This window comes from Sinocyclocheilus anshuiensis, unplaced genomic scaffold (assembly GCF_001515605.1).
Source record: "Sinocyclocheilus anshuiensis isolate Anshui unplaced genomic scaffold, SAMN03320099.WGS_v1.1 scaffold80, whole genome shotgun sequence".
Taxonomy (NCBI): Eukaryota; Metazoa; Chordata; class Actinopteri; order Cypriniformes; family Cyprinidae; genus Sinocyclocheilus; species Sinocyclocheilus anshuiensis.
In genome coordinates this window covers 248853-267942 of record NW_015554102.1, presented here as the reverse complement: position 1 = coordinate 267942, position 19090 = coordinate 248853, and the positions used below count along the sequence as shown (strand labels likewise).

The 19090-nt window shown below is 36.9% G+C and overlaps 1 protein-coding gene and 1 pseudogene across 1 annotated transcript in view; both read right to left on the bottom strand.

Annotated features, from left to right (window-relative positions):
• Positions 1–6678, bottom strand: part of LOC107669655 (macrophage-expressed gene 1 protein-like) — a 10478-nt gene extending 3800 nt beyond the window's left edge. The window contains exons 1-2 of the mRNA XM_016461982.1: positions 6228–6678; positions 4383–5287 (exon numbers count right to left, since the gene is read on the bottom strand). Coding sequence (XP_016317468.1) covers positions 4383–5287; positions 6228–6677 — 1355 coding nt within the window. The 5' untranslated portion in view covers position 6678. The remainder of the gene's footprint in view (positions 1–4382; positions 5288–6227) is intronic.
• Positions 6679–9476: 2798 nt separating this feature from the next.
• On the bottom strand, positions 9477–13369 carry LOC107669585 (perforin-1-like; annotated as a pseudogene).
• Positions 13370–19090: the final 5721 nt, after the last annotated feature.

The window sequence follows — 19090 nt, the reverse complement described above, 5'->3', positions numbered from 1 at the left end:
TGTGCAGCACATTTTATGGAGGACTGTTTCCTGATCCTGGTAGAGTAGACTACAATGCCGGCTGTTCTGACTCTCAGACTGTAAGTACGTTTTTTATATTTAAAGAGTTTTTATATTTTATATATTTAAAGCGAGTTTTTTGAGCAGTGTAGAGTAGGGCTTGTTGTTTGTCATTTCTCCGATCACAAATGCAGACATGGTTTTATGTTTTATGTTTTACGCAACACGTAAAAAGACAGTATAAGTCATTATGATCCATAATTTTGTCCCCACTGGATGCAACGAATGCCTCGTTTATAATGGGTTTTCATGTTTTTGAATCATCGCTCCGGCCTGACAGGGCATCATCACAATATGGTGAGGGGCGTAACATTTCCGTCTCACGCTTGAGGTATTCGGCCAATCACAACGCACTGGATAGCTGGCCAATCACAGCACACCTCGCTTTTTCAGACCGATGAGCTTTGTAAAAATCGATGCGTTTCAGAAAGGCGGGGCATAGAGGAGAAACAATAATGTACAGTATGTGGAAAATAATGTGTTTTTTGAACCTTAAGCCGCATAAACACATTTCATTACACCAAATACACAAAATACTGTTCTTTTTAGCAGCACCATATGACCCCTTTAATACTTTCACATCTCAGTGCCATAATGTTAGCCTGAGTGACATTGCTTAGGTCATTCTACTAATTGGAGAGCTCATTTGAAATGGTGAGGCAGGTGCTCCCCTCCGACTGCGCTGACCAAAGACATAATACAAACCCAGATACTAGGGAGCATTCTTAGAACTTTGACTCATGTTCTGACAAGGTTCTTTCAAGGTCAAAATGTTCTTCCATTAATGTTAATAGAACGTTTGTTAAAAGTTATTATGAATAATGTTCTCAGAAAAACACTATACATTGTTCATGAAACATTCTAGAAAGCTTTAGTTGGATGTTCGTCTAACTTTACATGGCCCATTGTCAATTATTCACATTAGCATCATTATTCATCCTTAGCATATTTATCACATGCTTTGCAGTCACCTGAAGAACAGGTGTACTACAAGACAACAAAGGAATTGTATATTTTTTGCTTTTGATGTGTTATAAGGGCTCATTATCACACTACAATACATTTTTGTCATATTGTGTCGGAAGTCGCTGGAGGTGTTTTGAGAATTCAGTGCTGAGCTCTGGGTGGTCTGTAACTCTGTAAGGCAAGGCAAGCTTATTTATATAGAACATTTCATACAGTGGTAATTCAAAGTGCTTTACATAAAAGGAAGTAAAATAATCATAAATAAATATAATCACAATAATAAAAACAGGAATTTATGGAAACAGGAAAGAAAAAGGAATTTATAAACTTTTAAAATGAATTAAAACAGTTAAGAATAGAAAATTATTATACATAAAATATTCAGTAAATGCACAGCTACACAGATGAGTTTTGAGTCTAGATTTGAATGTGACTAATGTTTTAGCACATCTGATCTCTTCTGGAAGCTGGTTCCAACTGCGGGCGGCATAATAGCTAAAAGCGGCTCCCCTTGTTTTGTGTGAACCCTTGGTAATTCTAACTGACTCCATCCAATGATCTGAGTGGCCTCAACAAAATGAAGTTATCTGTCAGCAGATTCTGAGCGGGGTTTCAAAATAAAACTGTAATTTGCCTGACATTTTGTTTTTCATTGTTTTTTGACAGTTATTTGGTCAAAGGTTGTGATAAGAAAGTATTTATTAAAGAATGTTCTGGGTTTGTTTTTCAGATAAAACCGTGATTTGGCTGAATTTTCAAGTGTTTATGCCTAAATTGTTTGGTCAGATGAGGATTACATTTGGTTTAACTACATCAGGATTTTATAAGCCCTGACGTGACGCTCTGAACAGCCAACAAGAATGAACTTGAAATATATGTAAATTTATTTTATTATGTTAAATTATGTGTGCGTGTGTGCGTGTGCGTGTGCGTGTGCGTGTGCGTGTGCGTGTGTGTGTGTGTGTGTGTGTGTGAATAGTTCAGATGCAAAAGCCTCTAAGTGCCATCTGAAATGTTCTTCTAAAATTTGTATTTTTCTCAGTCTCCTATGTTTATGTTCAGTTATTTCACTTTAATGGCAAAGAAAAGAACCTATTCATTTCCATTAAAGTGAAATTACTGAACCTACACATAGGAGCCTGAGTAAAATACTAATTTTAGAAGAAAATTTCAGATATACATGTAATATACTTACTTACACACACACACACAAATTATTGTATTCTCTCTCTCTCTCTCTATATATATATATATATATATATGTATATAGTGCAGCAATGGCATCCTTTACAGAAAGTAAGGTCAGAACACCGCTGTGTGTGCTGCTGCAGTGGCCTCTAGTGGTACATTTTGTAGGAAGGGCTGTGCCACATCCAACCATTTTTAACAAACATCCCAGTATGATTTATTGCAAAACAGTGAAAACTAAAACATTTTACGGGGAAAAAAAGTTAACAGCAAGAAGAAAGTAGAACTTGAGAGTCTTGAAACCTATTTTAAATGAAGATAACTGTTTTGCCAGGTTCTGGATTGAGTTTACGGATGATTAAACTGCATCTATAGCCTGTATGCATACGGTGGTCAAAATGAATAGAACACTAGTATTTTCACCAGATACAAATGGTTTTAAGTCAGTTATTTTATCTTTTGCTGTAGTGTGTCAGTATATCAGTTTACATTTCCAAACATTCATTTTGTCATTAATTGTAATAATCCAGTGAGATTTTTGTTTGCACAAGGAGTCTGACAACAGCCAATGCTCCACACAGAGATCTGATCTCATCATCATCTAGTCTGTCTGGAATGACATGAAGAAACAGAACAAACGGAGACAGACTAAATCCAGAAGAACTGTGACAACGTCTCCAAGGTGCTTCAAGAAACCTCCCTGCAAAGCTACAGTACTGTTAAAAGTTTTAGGCACTTGTGTAAAAATGCTGTAAAATGAGGATGCTGTCAAAAATAATGTCATAAACAGTTCTATTAACTAAATTAAATAAACATTTGGTGTGACCATCTTTTGTGTTTAAAGCAACATTTGCCCTAGATGCACTTGTGAATAGCTTTTCAGGTAGCTTTGCCAGTAGGTCTAAAAAAAAAAAAAAAAAGTTTTTTAGCTGGTGAAAATACTATTGTAATAATTTTATTTACTGTATATCATGTATATACCACTGTATATCATATCATATCACAGAAATACTAGCTTTTGAGTACAAAACATCAATAATGATGCCTTTAGAAAATGCACACAATAAAGATTTTATTTTAAAGATTTTAAAAATACAGATCAGGAATATTAAGCCATTCAAAACAAATCACACATTACTGATTGGTGTTTTTATGCATGCTATTTAAATCAATACAAAGTTGAAATCATTGCAATGTAAATAAAATATATTTTTCTCAGAGAGAACGTTTGTTTTGATTATTTGATATATATGTACTTGGTTAACTTTGCAAATAATATAGTACTACCACCACCACACCTGCTATAACTAGATTATGATAATGATAATGATTACAAGAAAAAAAATTTAAAAACAATGGAGAGTGTTTTGTTTTTCGTTTTAAACTAAAACATCCTTTATACCCATCACTATGTGTTAATCACTGTGTAATTTCATTACAGTTCTGACAATTATCATAATTTGCATTTTCATTCTTTTGTTCTTCCTGACTCTTTAAGACACTGTCAAGTTTGTTCACACTCAAGCTAAGAAAACCTTTTTATTAAACAACTGATACCACAAGAGCAATTAAAGCTGTCAGACCATATGTTACACCAGCCTTTTCTCCTCCAGACCTCCCAAAAATTTGATTAATTTCAACAGGATTTGCCAGTTGCCATGTCCTTGTTTGTCCATCTCTCACCCAGGAAACATTACCTTCTGTCATTACAGCTACAGAGTTGGTGGCAGTCATGTCAACCGGCGGTGGACTTGTGAATGGTGGGAGACGGACAGGTTTTAACTGACCACCACTGAATACACCAGACTGGACACAGTACAATATCTCACAGCCATCACTAACAGCAGCAAGATGTTGGCTGAACTGAGGTGGACAGCGAGATTGACCATTTGAGAGAGGGTTGCAAGATTGGCAGCTGAAGAAACCACCAAAAGGCACAGGATTTTGTTGCTGTGACATAATCATTGCTCAGACAAACCACCAAACCACTAGACAAAAATTTTTGGACAAAGAAATTTGGAGGACAGCTATAAGATTTGGTAAATGGATTTTGCAAAGATGGTCCGTGTAGCCCTCCAAAGTATCCAGAGTTCAACGAGTTTTTCTGAGTTGAGGAACACCAGTAAGTGTCCACCTTTGCACGATGGACATGGTAAACATCGGCACATGTTTGGGAACAACAAGTAGACAACCATAAGAAGCCACATGAACGACAGTTTTTTTGGCACTCATAAAGAGTATAACCTTGTTCTATTGTCTCAGAGCGTAACGGGGTGGTGTTGTACTGTGAAGGACAAGAATAAACACCAGTAGCTGGGTTTGTCTGTGCTGTTTCATCACAGATAGCATTTCCATCTGATGTCAGTGGAGTGCATTGTTGGTCAATGCCACCAAAGATAAGATTGGTGACTGAAACTTCACAAGATGCATCATCTACATTTGCTTGAAAGTTGAAGTTTTTGGAATCTGGATTTACACAACCTGGAATAGTATTTACTTTATAATATCGCTCTGCAGTCTGAGAAACCAACAAAGCTAATTTATGTACTACTGGTACTGGGAGGTCTGGGAATGTTGTTGGATTCAGAAAATAGTGAATTGGCAGCCCGGAGCGGTCAATAGCCACCAGATTATTGAGCGTACTCTCTTGCCACTTCTGCAGAGTGATGCCTGGGTAGAATAAAGCCCCTCCTTGGCTCTGAATTAAGGAATATGTGATGTTACCCTGATAACCACTGATTTGAGAGTTTTTTTGTGATACATTGCTGCCAAAATCAAATTTAAGTTTTTCGAAGAAGGAAAGACCTGCTGATGAAGATACAGAAGACAATTGTAACTGATTCTTTGTGACAAAAGACATTTTTAAATACTCCTCTTGCACTAAAGTGGCACCAGCATCAACACTTGTGATGACATGGGTACCATAATCAAGTATTAGTTTCTCTGATAGATACATTGCTAAACGTGTTTGATTGTTCTTAATAGCATCTGCGATTTCCTCGGCCTGTTGAGCAAAGCGGATGTCAAAAGGGAAGTCGGGATATGCCTTTACTGAATATAGATGGTTACGGACCTAGAAACAAACATAAAGAAAAAAAGACAGATTAACAGATTAAATGGTTTATTTCAAAGGTCTATTTTAAAGTAGGGCAAGCATACACCCGTTTACACATCAAATATGTGACCCTGTCTGTGATCCAGGCTAAATCTGCTTATCGATTCAGATTCTTATCGATTCCCAGTTTCGATTCCAGTGTGGTTAAAAAATTAAGTCAAACATTTAGATATCAAACACATTTATTCTGTGTCTCTTTTTGCAAAACATTTAATTGCTGCTCAATACCATCAACAAAAATCAGCCGGCTACATAAAACCTGGACTCAATTAAGAGCCGTTTGTGTGCAAAATAGAGCTGCACGATTCTGGATAAACTGAGACTTTTTTTAATGGAGAAAAAATATTAGACAACTAAACTAAATCTCATGGAATTTATGAATGGACTGATTCAATGACTCACTCAAGATGTACTTGTTTCATTACTGGATGAATCTCTTGAGAATGAATGAATCTCTTGAATGAATGATTCGAAGACAAATAAATTTTTAACAGCCCCTTTTCGCCAACTAAAAATAAAAGATGCGCACACAGGAATTGATAGGTGGAATTGAATTTTTAATTTTACAACAAATATCCGATTCCTGACCTTAAGTATCTGATTCTAGAATTGGAATTGATTTTTCGATTCCCAACCCTAATTTTGTGGCCTGCAAATCTGTGTATAAATGCTGAAGTTGAATCATAATGACAAAGTTGAGGTCTTCTGAATTAATCTTTTCTGTACAGTCATAACAATAAGAGTGATAAAATATTATGTAATATTGGATATCTTAGTAAAAATACTACAAATTAAGAGTCATCAGTATTTTTTAGTTATGACTTTCTGTAATTCAAACTGTTTAAAATTCCAGACTGCTGTTTCATGTAAATGTTGTTAGACTGTTGTTTTGACTTACTTGAACTCGTGCTGTTGCAGAACTCTCCTTCACTTGGTGAGTTTTAATACGCTGGTTTTCTTTGGAGAATTTCCCATTGAGCACCAGAAGAAAGGAAGCATCTGCATTGATGGAGCTTGAAGTGGAGCTTGTCTGGTCCATCCATGACATGATGATCTCAGAGTTTGTTTCCACTCCACTCTCTTTCTGTGGAATGACAAAGACTTCATCTGGAATGAGATAGACACCATCTTCTGTGGTCTGACACTGGGAATAGCTCAGATTCATCACCCGGCCCATGTCTATGCTGCGCAGGTTATCCCAGCCTCCTCCTGGTAGGACCTCCAGCGCTGGTAAAGGCGAGTTTTTATGACACTCATTGAGTCCATTACTGGGACGAATGAGCGGATAAAGGTTGCTGATGTCGATACAGCAGTAGAGCATCAGCAGACACAATGTTCTTGACTCCATGATCGTCCGGTGTGCTGAGTAAAAATGCATTTCTCTCTCAGAATTGCATGTCTTATATATTGTCAAGTCAGGGTTTGTGGTTTCACTGAACCAATAGGCATTCATGTTTTATTGAATGATCTGTATTAGAATCTGAAACAACAAAAGATCTTATCATATTACTTTTAATTTGTCACATAACCAGATGACCGAAAGCAAAACTATTTTCTAATCTTTTGTTGTTTAACACACCCAAATATATAACTTTAATGTAATATCCATATTTGTCTGCTTCAATTTAAAATGGTTGCTTAGCCTGAACACTGATTTAATTACAAAAAGCAATTTAAATACAAATACTAAAAGTGCTGTTGTTACAACCTACCACATTGGGGTGAGTTGTATTAATAGAATCAAATTCTGAATGTTTTAAATGTGTGCAATCATTTAATATACCAGTCAAATTTGCTTCAAAGGAATTATGTCATTCCAATAAATAAATAAATTGTACACATTGGAACCATTTTAACAAACAAACAAACCTTTTATAAATACAATTTCTGCAATCATTTATTCACCCTCATGTCATCCAAACCTGTATGCAATTCTTTTGAGGAACACAAAAGAAGATATTTTAAAGGCAACAATAAGGTCTTTATTGGGCAAAAAAGTGAATTTTCCCTCCAAAATGTTCATCTTTCCACAGAAGAAAGATACTGGTTTCTGATTTGTTAATCAGTGTCAATATCCAGTGTCAATGTTCTCACACATTTGTTCAACTATAGGGGGAGCTTTGAAAACTTATTTTCTCTAAGTGATTTTAAAGTCTACCTAAGAAAAACACAAAAGTTCTTTTCAGTTCACAATTATGTTGACAATCCTTCAAAAAGACATACAAACTCACGTTACAGCATTTGAGGTCAAACTTAAATCAGTGTTATCTGATCATGTTAATCCTATTCATCATGCCATTTTTTATTTGAAATCTTCTCCTTTTGTGTGTTGTTTGTTCACCTGGGTGAAATTAAAACCATCATCTGTTTTTCAGTTTATGTCCTATCCATTTGTGTATTGTTTGTTATGGTAGAATGCTAAAGTTGTCATTTTTTAGTTTCTATCTAACCTCAGGATCATCCTCCAGACGATGAAGTGGGAAAAATGCATATATAACATCAGGATTGTCATGCAAGCTCATCATCCAGTTTCAGAATGCTTCAGCTGGGCTTTGGTTTAAAACAAGGACTGGAAAGTATTTCTCACCTCTCAACACCTCTATCTTGTGTGTCATGAAGCAGAATCCCATGCTCATGTTATCTTCAAGGATTTGAGACTATTTGTTACAAAAAAGAGGCATTAGCTGTAAGGAACCTCAAACCCAGGCACCTTGATATCAATTTGATGTCAAATATTAGTCAAGATTTGATCAAGATGTTGTAACATTATTTTAAATTTAGTTTGGATGGCAATTTCTTCAGTGGGTGAAAATAGGAAATTAATCCCACACTGAAATTGGTTTAATGTATATGTAGGCAAATATGTTTGACGTTCAATTTACATCAAGTTTTTGACATCAGTGCATATTTGACCGTTGTTTTTTTGGGGGGTTTTGTTTTTGTTTTTTTTTAGATGAATTTGATGTCTTTTCAACATCAATTGCCCACTGAGAAGTCTTCTTTAACTCAATGTTCAGGCAGTTCTTGATATCAGTCTCTGAGAAGCCCTTCTAGGTTGCAAGACAAGTTCGAAAAGCTGTGACCCGCCTCATCCTCCCAGATGGACTTGACGTATGTAGTGAGTGCCGTAAGTATCTATAGTCCTTCAGTACAGGGGTTTTGTTTCTTCATCATATTGTGACAATCCTTCAAAAAGACCTACAACCTTGTGTTACAGCATTTGAGGTCAAACTTAAATCAATGTTATCTGATAATGTTAATCCTATTCATCATGCAATTTTCTCCTTTTGTGTGTTGTTTGTTCACCTGGGTAAAATTAAAACCATTCATCATCTATTTTTCAGTTTGTGTTCTGTCCTTTTGTGTATTGTTTGTTCATCTGTTAATTATTCCATTCATTTAAAATGTTTCTAGTTTCTAGCTTTGTTACAGAGAGTTAAGACTGTACATGTCTTTCTTTGGGATACCTGTTTGGAGAATATCGTGCGGTCTCTATGTTGTACTTAGTCTTGTTTTTTGTCTGGGGAAAAACGACAACATGCCATTTGCATTTCTGAAAGATTTTTTTTTTTGTTTTGTTTTTTTGTTTGTTTTATTTAATAACTGTGTTCTGTGGTAAATGAACCAGTGACCTTGGCGTGATAAACACAGCACACAATTTCCTGTCTTATGTATTGAAAAGTCATTGTGCACAGTCTTTATTGAACCAGTAGACAGTTTTGATTAATGAATTATCTGTTACAGAACATGAAAAGCTCTTATACTTTTCACTTTGCAATACATAACCACAAACACGCACAGGAATCAGACCATTGAAAGCAAAACTATTTTCTGTAGTAGCGGAACAAATACAGTAATAATCTTCTGAAATCTATTAGTCTTGAAAAAAAAAAACACCAACAGCTAAAACCTCTGTAGTCATCTTCTTTTTCCACAAGAGATATCAAAATGTGAAGTTTCATTTGAACACTATACTACTTATATATTACAAAAAATAAAAATGAAAATGTAATTATTTTTTTATTTGTGTTTATTTGTTCTATACATGTCTATACAACTATCTAAAAAGCAATATGCAGAAATATTCTTCATTATAAATATGCTTAATATTCTTTTTGTATCATTTGTTCTATACAAATACAAGGTCTTATGGTTTTGGTGAATATCTGCTACACCTGGGTCCAGTTAGATGAGCATCACAAGATGCATTGTAGGTGAAATACAGGATGCCTCTCTTTAATTTACAGCTGTGTGAATGAGTTCCACGTTCAGGGCTGACCACACATCTCCCCACCATGTCATTATAAATGACATCACTGTCCCAAACCTCAAATATGAGTTCATGACCAAACTCAACTGATCCCAAATCATAGCTGATGTTCCATTCGGGATCATTATTGTCCATAACCACCTCAGTCTCCTCATACATGAGGTAGTACCAAACTTTCACGTAACCGTCAGTACGTGTGAAGAGATCTGCTTTCAGGCCTGCTGCTCTCTGCACCATCACTACTAACTTGCCACAGCTGGCTTGCATAGGACAGCAGTTGTGGTCCAGATTTGGTGTTTGTGAGCATCCTTGATTCTCTTTGTGATTTACAGAAAGCATGTTCTCGTCAATATACGCAGTTACTGCTCTTTTTAGATTGGCACTAACCTCAGGATCAGCCACCAGATGATAAAGAGGGAAAATTGGATATGATATGACTTCCGGATTGTCATGCAAGCTCTTCACCCAGTTTGAGTATGCTTCAGCTGGGCTTTGGTTTAAAACTAGGTCTGGAAAGTATTTCTCACCTCCCAACACCTCTATCTTGTGTGTCATGAAGCCCTGGTAGAATCCCATGCTCATGTTATCTTTAAGGATTTGAGAGCATTTGTTGGAAAGCGAGGCATTAGCTGGAAGGAACCCCAAAGTAATCTTTTAACTCGATGTTCAGGCAGTTCTTGATATCAGTCTCTGACAAGCCCTTCAGGGTTGCAAGACAAGTTCGAAAAGCCGTGACTCGCCTCACTCGCCCTCCCAGATGGACTTGACGTATGTAGTGAGTGCCGTAAGTATCTATAGTTCTTCGGTACAGGGGTTTTGTTTCCTCATCATATTGTGTCGGAAGTCGCTGGAGGTGTCTTGAAAATTCAGTGCTGAGCTCTGGGTGGTCTGCAACTCTGTAACTTTAAATGAACAACAACAAGTCATCTGTCAGCAGATTCTGACTGTGGTTTCTAAATAAAACTACTTTGCCTGAAGTTTTCTTTTTCAGTGTTTTTGACAGTAATTTGGTTAATGAGGTGATAAGAAAGTACTTATAAATCATGCTCTGGGTTTGTTTTTCAGATAAAACCATGATTTGGCTGACTTTTCAAGTGATTTAGGACTAAATTGTTTGGCCATAGAAGGAATAGATGCTAATCTAAGCATCTTTGAGATAATTTCTCTCCCTCATAATACGCAATCCCAAGTCTCACAAGGAAAAAATACACTGATATTAAAGGAACACTCCACTATTTTTGAAAATAGGCTCATTTTCCAACTCCCCTAGAGTTAAACAGTTGAGTTTTACCGTTTTCGAATCCATTCAGCCGATCTCCGGGTCTGGCGGTAGCACTTTTAGCTGTAGCTTAGCATAGATCATTGAATCTGATTAGACCGTTAGCATCTCACTCAAAAATGACCAAAGAGTTTCTATATTTTTCCTATTTAAAACTTGCCTCTTCTGTAGCTACATCGTGTACTAAGAAAAGTTGCGATTTTCTAGGCCGATATATCTAAGTTAGCCTATTTTCAGGCGCTGCGTAATATCATTGCACCTGCTGCACCCATGGTACGGCAGCAAAGTTCCTTGATTATTACGCCGGAATGAGAGTATAGTTCCTAGCCTTATCGGCCTATAAAATCGCAACTTTTCATTTTCCTTTGGTCTTTTCATTTTTGAGTGAGATGCTAATGGTCTAATCAGATTCAATTATCTATGCTAAGCTGCAGCTAAAAGTGCTACCGCCAGACCCGGAGATCGGCTGAATGGATTCAAAAACAGTAAAACTCAACTGTTTAACTCTAGGGGAGTTGGAAAATGAGCCTATTTTCAAAAATAGTGGACTGTTCCTTTAAATTAACCAGCTACTTGCACTGCTGCTTCCTTTAAACTACATTAGGATCCTATGAGCCTTCATATATGTTACTGTTTCTGAACAGCCAACAAGAATTAACTTGAAATACATGTAAATGTATTACTTTTTTATAATATAAAGCTGGTATTCTCAAGTCCCTTTATCATTAACTACAAGAAAAGTAAGTAGCCTAAGGTAAACTGTAGGAATCTCTTTGGATTCAACATGTATGAATTTCACTGCATTATAGAAGACAGTACCAAAGGAACTGATTCTTTTGAAATTTTTTTGATATTTTTGTCTAGACTTAATGTAGCTTTGCGCCCTCTAGCGGGTAAGAAAACCATGCATCTTGCGGAATAACTTTGTTTTGGTTGTGCTTTGGCTCTGCTTGTCTGTGCGGATGAATGAATAGAGGTGTAGTAGGCCTACACATGGATACACACCATCTTATTAGAGCTGACGGACAAATGAATAACGTTTTTTTATTTTTCCCCAGAGGCCTGCCTTTTTAATAATCCATGGTCCAAACAATTATTGTTTGTGACACAAAACGTTTAGCTTAATGAGTCCTGTCTGCGGATATGGCGTGATACTCGCCGATGAATGACGCCAGTGTATTTGGTTAAAGACATGGATTTTTGCTGGGTTTTGTTTTGTTTTTCAAAATATTCAAAATATTTTCAAAACTGTTACATAGTTTACAAGTGTCCAGATAAGTGACCAGTGTATTGTTGCCAAAATGGATGAGATTATTATATGATATATCATTTGAAATGAGTCAGTTAGTTAAACCTTAACAGAAGGTATTAGCCTTAACAGACTAATTTATGTTATTTAGGAATTCTTAGATTTCAATCTGCCCACCGTAGAGGAGATATGAGACCTCTAAATAAATGCAAGGTATAACAGGATAAAGATCATTAATTGTAGGCCTATGTGCTTTCTCAGTTATCAAATCATCTAACAATATTGTATGCATGTTCAGAGATACTGAGAAAGGGTCAGACTGTCATCATTCTGTGAAGAAGTTAAAAAGTCATTACAAATACAATGCAAAAAAAGTCATAAACTCATATGTACTTACCTGTAATATGTGCAGCTGAGCTCATGGAGGGCAAATGTTGCCTTATCCATTGCATTCTGAGATTGGGCAAATTTAGCAATATCTGAACGGCTCCCTCCAAAAATTGCCTTTCCTATGTCATCCAGGCTAAGGTCCATTTCTCAGTTGTTATTGATGAGTGACGTTGAACTCTTCATTAGGGAGTCGACAGAATGATGAAGAGCACTAGAAAGCTGTTTGCTGCAGCGGCTGAAGGGACGCCAGTCCAGCACAGCTGAGGGAAGTTTCTGTATCTGCCCTCCCTGAAAGCGGTTCTTGCAGACTGTACAAGTACCATTATCCATGTGTGACTTGACATTGATCAAAAAGGCACCTTTACGGCGCATCCTGACAACATCAAAGCCTTCGCCCGCCAGGTTGTAACCAGGTACAAATGGGGCTTTCTCACATTCTACCTGAGAGCCTGTATGACAAGCTGAACCCTTGTGCCAGTGTGTCAAGATCAGAGAAATGCAGAAAAACACGTGGAAAACACAGTGATTTGTCTCCATTATGATGTCTAAAGAGAAAATGCAGAGGGTTCAAATGCTAATATTTCATTATTTCTAAGATGGAAAAACATTTATGAGGCAATATACATGCAAAGTTTAAATAATAATCATAATAATGTAAGAATATTATTGTAAAAATTGCATAATCAAAGTCCAGAATGCAGTTTAGTTTGTATTATTTGTGGCATCGAAATCTGCTTTAAATATCTTATCTGTTAAAAAAAAACATCAGCTCACCAAGTTCAGTTTTACCTACCAAGAGTAGCTTTCATGCAGCAGTCTGTTCCAGCTGTGTTATACCACCATATTGACCTACTTCAGAAAAATCATTTTCTCTGTTCTTCTTTCCAAATTACAGTTTCTTCATGAAATGTTTTAGCTGTGGAGTCACTTTCTGGAATGCTAATGCTAAAAAGGCGGACTGTAAAGACTGAGTCTGTGGCATTTGTCGAAGGGATTGTCTTCCTGTCAGCCCTATTCTTCTGTGCTAGACAGATTTCATCCGCTCACTGGGTTTGTTTAGATTTTTTTTTTTTTTTAGTGAATACCAGCTGTGCGGTGCGGCAAGGTTCTCATGAGACTTCGCATAAGGGAAGATGAAGTGCAAGGTCAAGGTTAATCAAACAGGACATGTGGATGACAAAATGTAGCATATTCCTTTTTACTTGCAGTTGCATGTAAGACAATGTATATTATGAAATGAAAATCATAGGCCTACTCATTAGCACATTGCATGGGAACGTACCGGTCAGAAGATTTTGGATATATGGAAACACACTCATGTTTTTATTTATTTATTTATTTATTTATTTGAGTATATAAATTTTGTGGCGGAAAATGCCAAATTTAACAACAGTCCATGTAAGTGCCTGAAAAAAAAACTATAACGACGAATTAAATTAATTTTAATGTCAAACAGAAAGGTGTTAGTTGGGATTTTTCAGTCAGTGCGGTTACATCATTACACCAGTAGGTGTCATCAATGGATTTTTTTTTGTTTGTTTATTATGAGTATTATGAGTGAGTCAACGAATCAATTTGTTCAAAAAGCTCTTGTTTCTAAAGTTCCTATTCATTGTGCGCTTCACACTCCTTTCCAGTAGGTGGCGGGAATGCACCTTTTAAGTTGGTTTGCCAACCGCCATTAAATCCTAAAAGAAGAAGAAGAAGAATTTGTTCAAAAAGATTCATTAATATTGAGGAACGGATTAGAGTGTTGTGCAAGAGTCGAAGACGCTCAATGGTTGACTATTTCCGTTGGTGGAAAAAAAGACAAAGTAGCCGTCACTTTTCTGTAAAATGTAAGCTACTTTTACTCGAGGATGGCGTGTTTGATTATAGAATTCAGAGACTGTCGTGGCGTGTTTTTCTGAAGGACTAGAAAACTGCGACTGATTTACAAAGCGCGCCTTCAAACGAAGCTTATGCTGCTATTTAGACTAGCTTGCTGTGCACAAAGTTGATGGTTTACATTTATCCGTCTCTCTATTTAAATAGCCATAAAGTAAGTGGAATAGTGACAGACAGTTGGTGTTTCACTGATCTAGGTTCAATTCATAATTAAAAATTAGGTTATTGTGTGCCTAAGTAGTACATTTTCCCGCAATAATAATTTTTAGGATTTTCTTCTGTGAGATATCCTGTCCAGCAGTTCTGTACATAAGGGTGACATATGTGACTCGTGTAATAATAATAAATTATTATTATTATTATTATAACAATAATATTTTGATGTTTAGTAATATTTTTGTTATAAATTGTAGCCTATTTTTTGTGGGGTCATATAATGTAGCCTGTTATCCACTGTTCATTTCTACTCACTGGTTTGGGTTGTTCACTGTGTGTGAAAACTTGTGACTTACGAGAAGTTGAGATGATACTAGAATTCAATACAGAAACTTGTTAAATGGAAGTAGTTACGTTCAGCTATAAGCCTATATTAGGTAGATGAACAGGTAGGCTAGATGAGCGACTTTTCTTAATTCCTGTTATTTTGTGTGTGGGTGAGATGAAATAAGACTTAGAAGACATTACATCTTTGAATAATGCCTGTTGTCCAGATCAACACTATTTAACTGATTACTCTGGGCCAGGGGTGTCAAACTCAGTTCCTGGAGGGCCGGAGCCCTGCAGAGTTTAGTTCCAGCCCTGCTCCAGTACTCATACCATGTAGTTTTCATATAAGCCTGAAAGACTTGATTAGTTAGATCAGGTGTGTTTAATTAGGGTTAAATCTAAACTCTGTAGGGCTCCGGCCCTCCAGGAACTGAGTTTGACGCCCCTGCTCTGGGCAAACGATAGCAGTGCTATCACGTGCTTTCATGTCATGCAAAAGCAAGTCAGAGCAGATAGTTGGCGCCATCTTGAGTATGAAAGAACCTAAAATAGAGGAAGACAATTAACTGGGATTTGGAGATTAATAATGATATTCTTATGTTGTTACAGTGTTTGTCTTGTAGTTCCTACCAAGAAAGCAACCAGTGCAATTATAAATTTAGTCATTTAAACTCACCAGGGGCCTCATGTATAAAACTTTATGTAGATTTCATCCTAAAAGTGTACGTACGCACAAAAACTAGATTTTCCGTACGCACAAAAGTTTTTAGATTTATAAAACCATGCGTACGCCAGAACCTGTGCAAAAATCCCATTATAAATCCCAGTGAGGGGAAGATTGTGCATACGTGCATCTCCACACCGTCTCCTCCCCGAAATAGCCATATATGGAGCTTACAACGCCTAGTTTTATGATGCAGAACCTCATCTGCATATCATTTCCATGCATATTCCCATCCACACCATGTTTAACACCATCAAAGGTACAATTAAGACATTAAGGAAATATGAGATACGGACTATAAATGCCATTTGTGCCATACACATTAATCTTTATTGCTAAAAAATCATCCAGTATCCTTATGGTTTAGAATGAATATATCAAAATATCCATAAAAAACTGTTTAAAATAGTTCTCAGAATAATAATTTAGAATAGAGTTGATCTCATTTATTTCCACTGGTCCAATAATATTTCAATTCAAAATTTTAAAAATCAAATTAAATTAAATTAATGCAGTTTTGCTGATAAGGTGAACATCTTTTAGCTATTTTTAGTGGAAAAATATAGGCCTATATTTATTGCCGTGTAAATACAATTATCTGACTCTGCGCGTCATTGACAACTTATTTTAAAAAGGAAACGTGCAAATCTTACCATTTTATTCAAGTTGTGTCCTTCAAATACAGTGGTATTTTTCATAATGTTGTGGATATGCCTTCACACGACATCAACACTTCCGTGCAGCTGCTTTTTACACTTAATGTTTACACTAAGTGCAAATAGCTATAGATTCTATTTACACCTAGCAGGATTTTCTGCAATTTATACTACTTATTGCAGATAGTGGCAATTATCTGCACCTCAGTATTGTAGTACATTATAAAACAGTATGCAATAATAACAATAACAATGACGTGATATCTGATTTGAAAAAGTAGAAAAAAAAGTTCGGCAAACCGCGATTTGAACCCCGGTCGATCGCGTCAAAAACGACTTCAACATGTACTTTACCATCTGTGCCACTGGAGCTAATATTAGACAATAGTCTTTTGTAATGCTTTTTAATCACACATTGATGGGCGGAGTTAGTGTAAATAGCCTCTGCCAACAAGGTGGGCTTTAGGTATGGGATCATATTCCCATCAAATGTATTGCAGTTACGGATAAAAAAATAACAAGCGTGAAACCAAAATTTAAAAACGCAAGTAAAATTATATTGCACAAAATTTAAAAATGAAAGCAAAGTCACGGATCAAAATAATAATAAGTGTAAATCAAAAATTTAATAACGCATTTAAAAATATAAGCACGAATCAAAACTTTAAAGGGGTCCTATTATGCTTTTTCACTTTTTAAATTTTAGTCAGTGTGTAGTGTGTATGTTTGGGCATAAAAAAAGATCTACAAAGTTACAAATCTCAAAGTCCACTCCAAAGGGAGATATTTCGTTTTTAAAAAATCCCTTTTCAAGAACTACAACAAACGGCTCGTTTGGACTACAGCGTTGGTTTCCGGGCTTTGTGATATCACAAAGCGGCCCATTAGAATATCATTAAAAATAATTCCCGCCTACAGAAATTCCGGTGCGCGACCGCCTGAAACGCTGTTTTTTTTCAGCCGTGCCCAAACGTCTTTGTTTGGGCTTCCGAAAGCGGATGATGTCAGGAAACAGTGGTTGCCTCATCATTGGTCCACTAGTTCTAGATTGACAGCTCCTCCTCTAGCCAATCAGTCGAAGAGGGGCGGTGACGTCACTCCAACGCGCCTCATTACTGCCGATGCTCAGTGTTCTGTTCGCTTGTACAGGTGAAAATGGACAACTGTCGGCTGGGAAGCATCTTTCCATACAGGACACTGTTATATGTGTCTGTCTGTCACTGCTGTACGCCTACCTGGCGATCCGTTAACGTTAAATGAGCCATCCTAGCGACCTGTCGCGGTTATATTCATCTGTATTTATTCGCCTCTGGTCACATTGCGAAAGGGATCAGCCACTAAATGCACCGGCCTTGCGAAGTGACTGATGTGCCTGGCTCGCCTTTACCTGACTGATTATAAGTCTTGTTATGATTATTACTGTTAGGAGAGGATAATATGAGTAAGAGCAGGAGTTTTCAAACTGGGGTCCATGTCGTGACCCAACGCCAGGGGGTCCCGCAAAAAATTTAGCTATTCGGTATTTTCCGGACTACACGTTGCACTTTTTTATCTTCTGAACATGCTATGATTTATATTCCAAAGTGACTTATATAATGCATTTAATGTCAAATAACAAAACGTAAACAGGTAAAAGCGGGCACTTCAAGGTTTCTATAAATATATTTCTCATTCTGTGTGACAAGTATAACGTCAGACAGTATCGCTGAGTTTTTCTTCATTTCAGGAAGAGGTTCACAGAGACGGCAAGTGCATTTTGTATGTTTTCTTTATTTTACAAAAGTACAACGTTTCACTGTTATTTTGAAGGTACACAGATAAAAAATTGATCATTTTGAATGATGTCTTGCTCCTATCTGACGGATATCACATCTTTCCACTGATGTGAGTAACCCAAGTGTTCGCGCCGGCGCCTCCCACGCGCACACAAAATAATCAGTTCTAGCATTGCAAACTTTACATCCCAGCCTCTTCATCATCAAAGTAAATGAGACAACTAAACATACAAAAGGTATTGGTGACTCAATTTAGTTTGTCTCTTGTACAATATGTAGGTTTTGCTGGTCAGCGCGAGCATCGCCATGCCATGGTGTTTTCCAAACAATTTTTTTGCATATGTGAAGGATGTTGTTTAAGTAGATATTCAGATATGAGAGAAGTACAAAGCCTTCAGTTCTTTACAAAATAAATAGGCTAATAGTTTATCAACTGAATGTTACGCCGCGTCTAACGATTCACTCATGGAAATGAGAGGTATGTGAGCCCAGCAGGAGGTTCAGTTTTTAGTTTTGTTTTAAATGAGTTATAGGCTTAGCATTTAAAATAAATGTTGTTTGTAAAGAATGGCACTATAATTTATTTTATGACATACAGTTAAGCAAAACACAAGGATGAGTGTTTTTCCTAATATCAGGACCATTGTAAATGTTTATTGAACTGAATCAATATAGCAAGAAGTATATTTCTTATATTCGAAAAGTATATAAGTATATTCGAAACTACTTTGTTTGGCCTTCCAAAAGAGGACGATATCCACTTCGTCATGCCTAGAGCTGATCTGTGCTGGTCGCTGAGGAAATACATCAACTTCACGCTGTGGATCGCCGGATCGGCTTTCACCGTGGACGAAGCGGAGTCCAGCCCGGGGTCGTAACGTGGTTGCCACAAGCCCGTCGGCCGCTCCTTTGTCGAATCCGCCGGCCGCGCCGTTCTCAAGCCCGCCGCCGCTCACTCTAACCCACCGGCCGTTCCTCACTCTAGGCCGCCGCTCACTCTAACCCACCGTGTGTGATGCTGTGTTTCGTTGTGAAAGCGAAACTA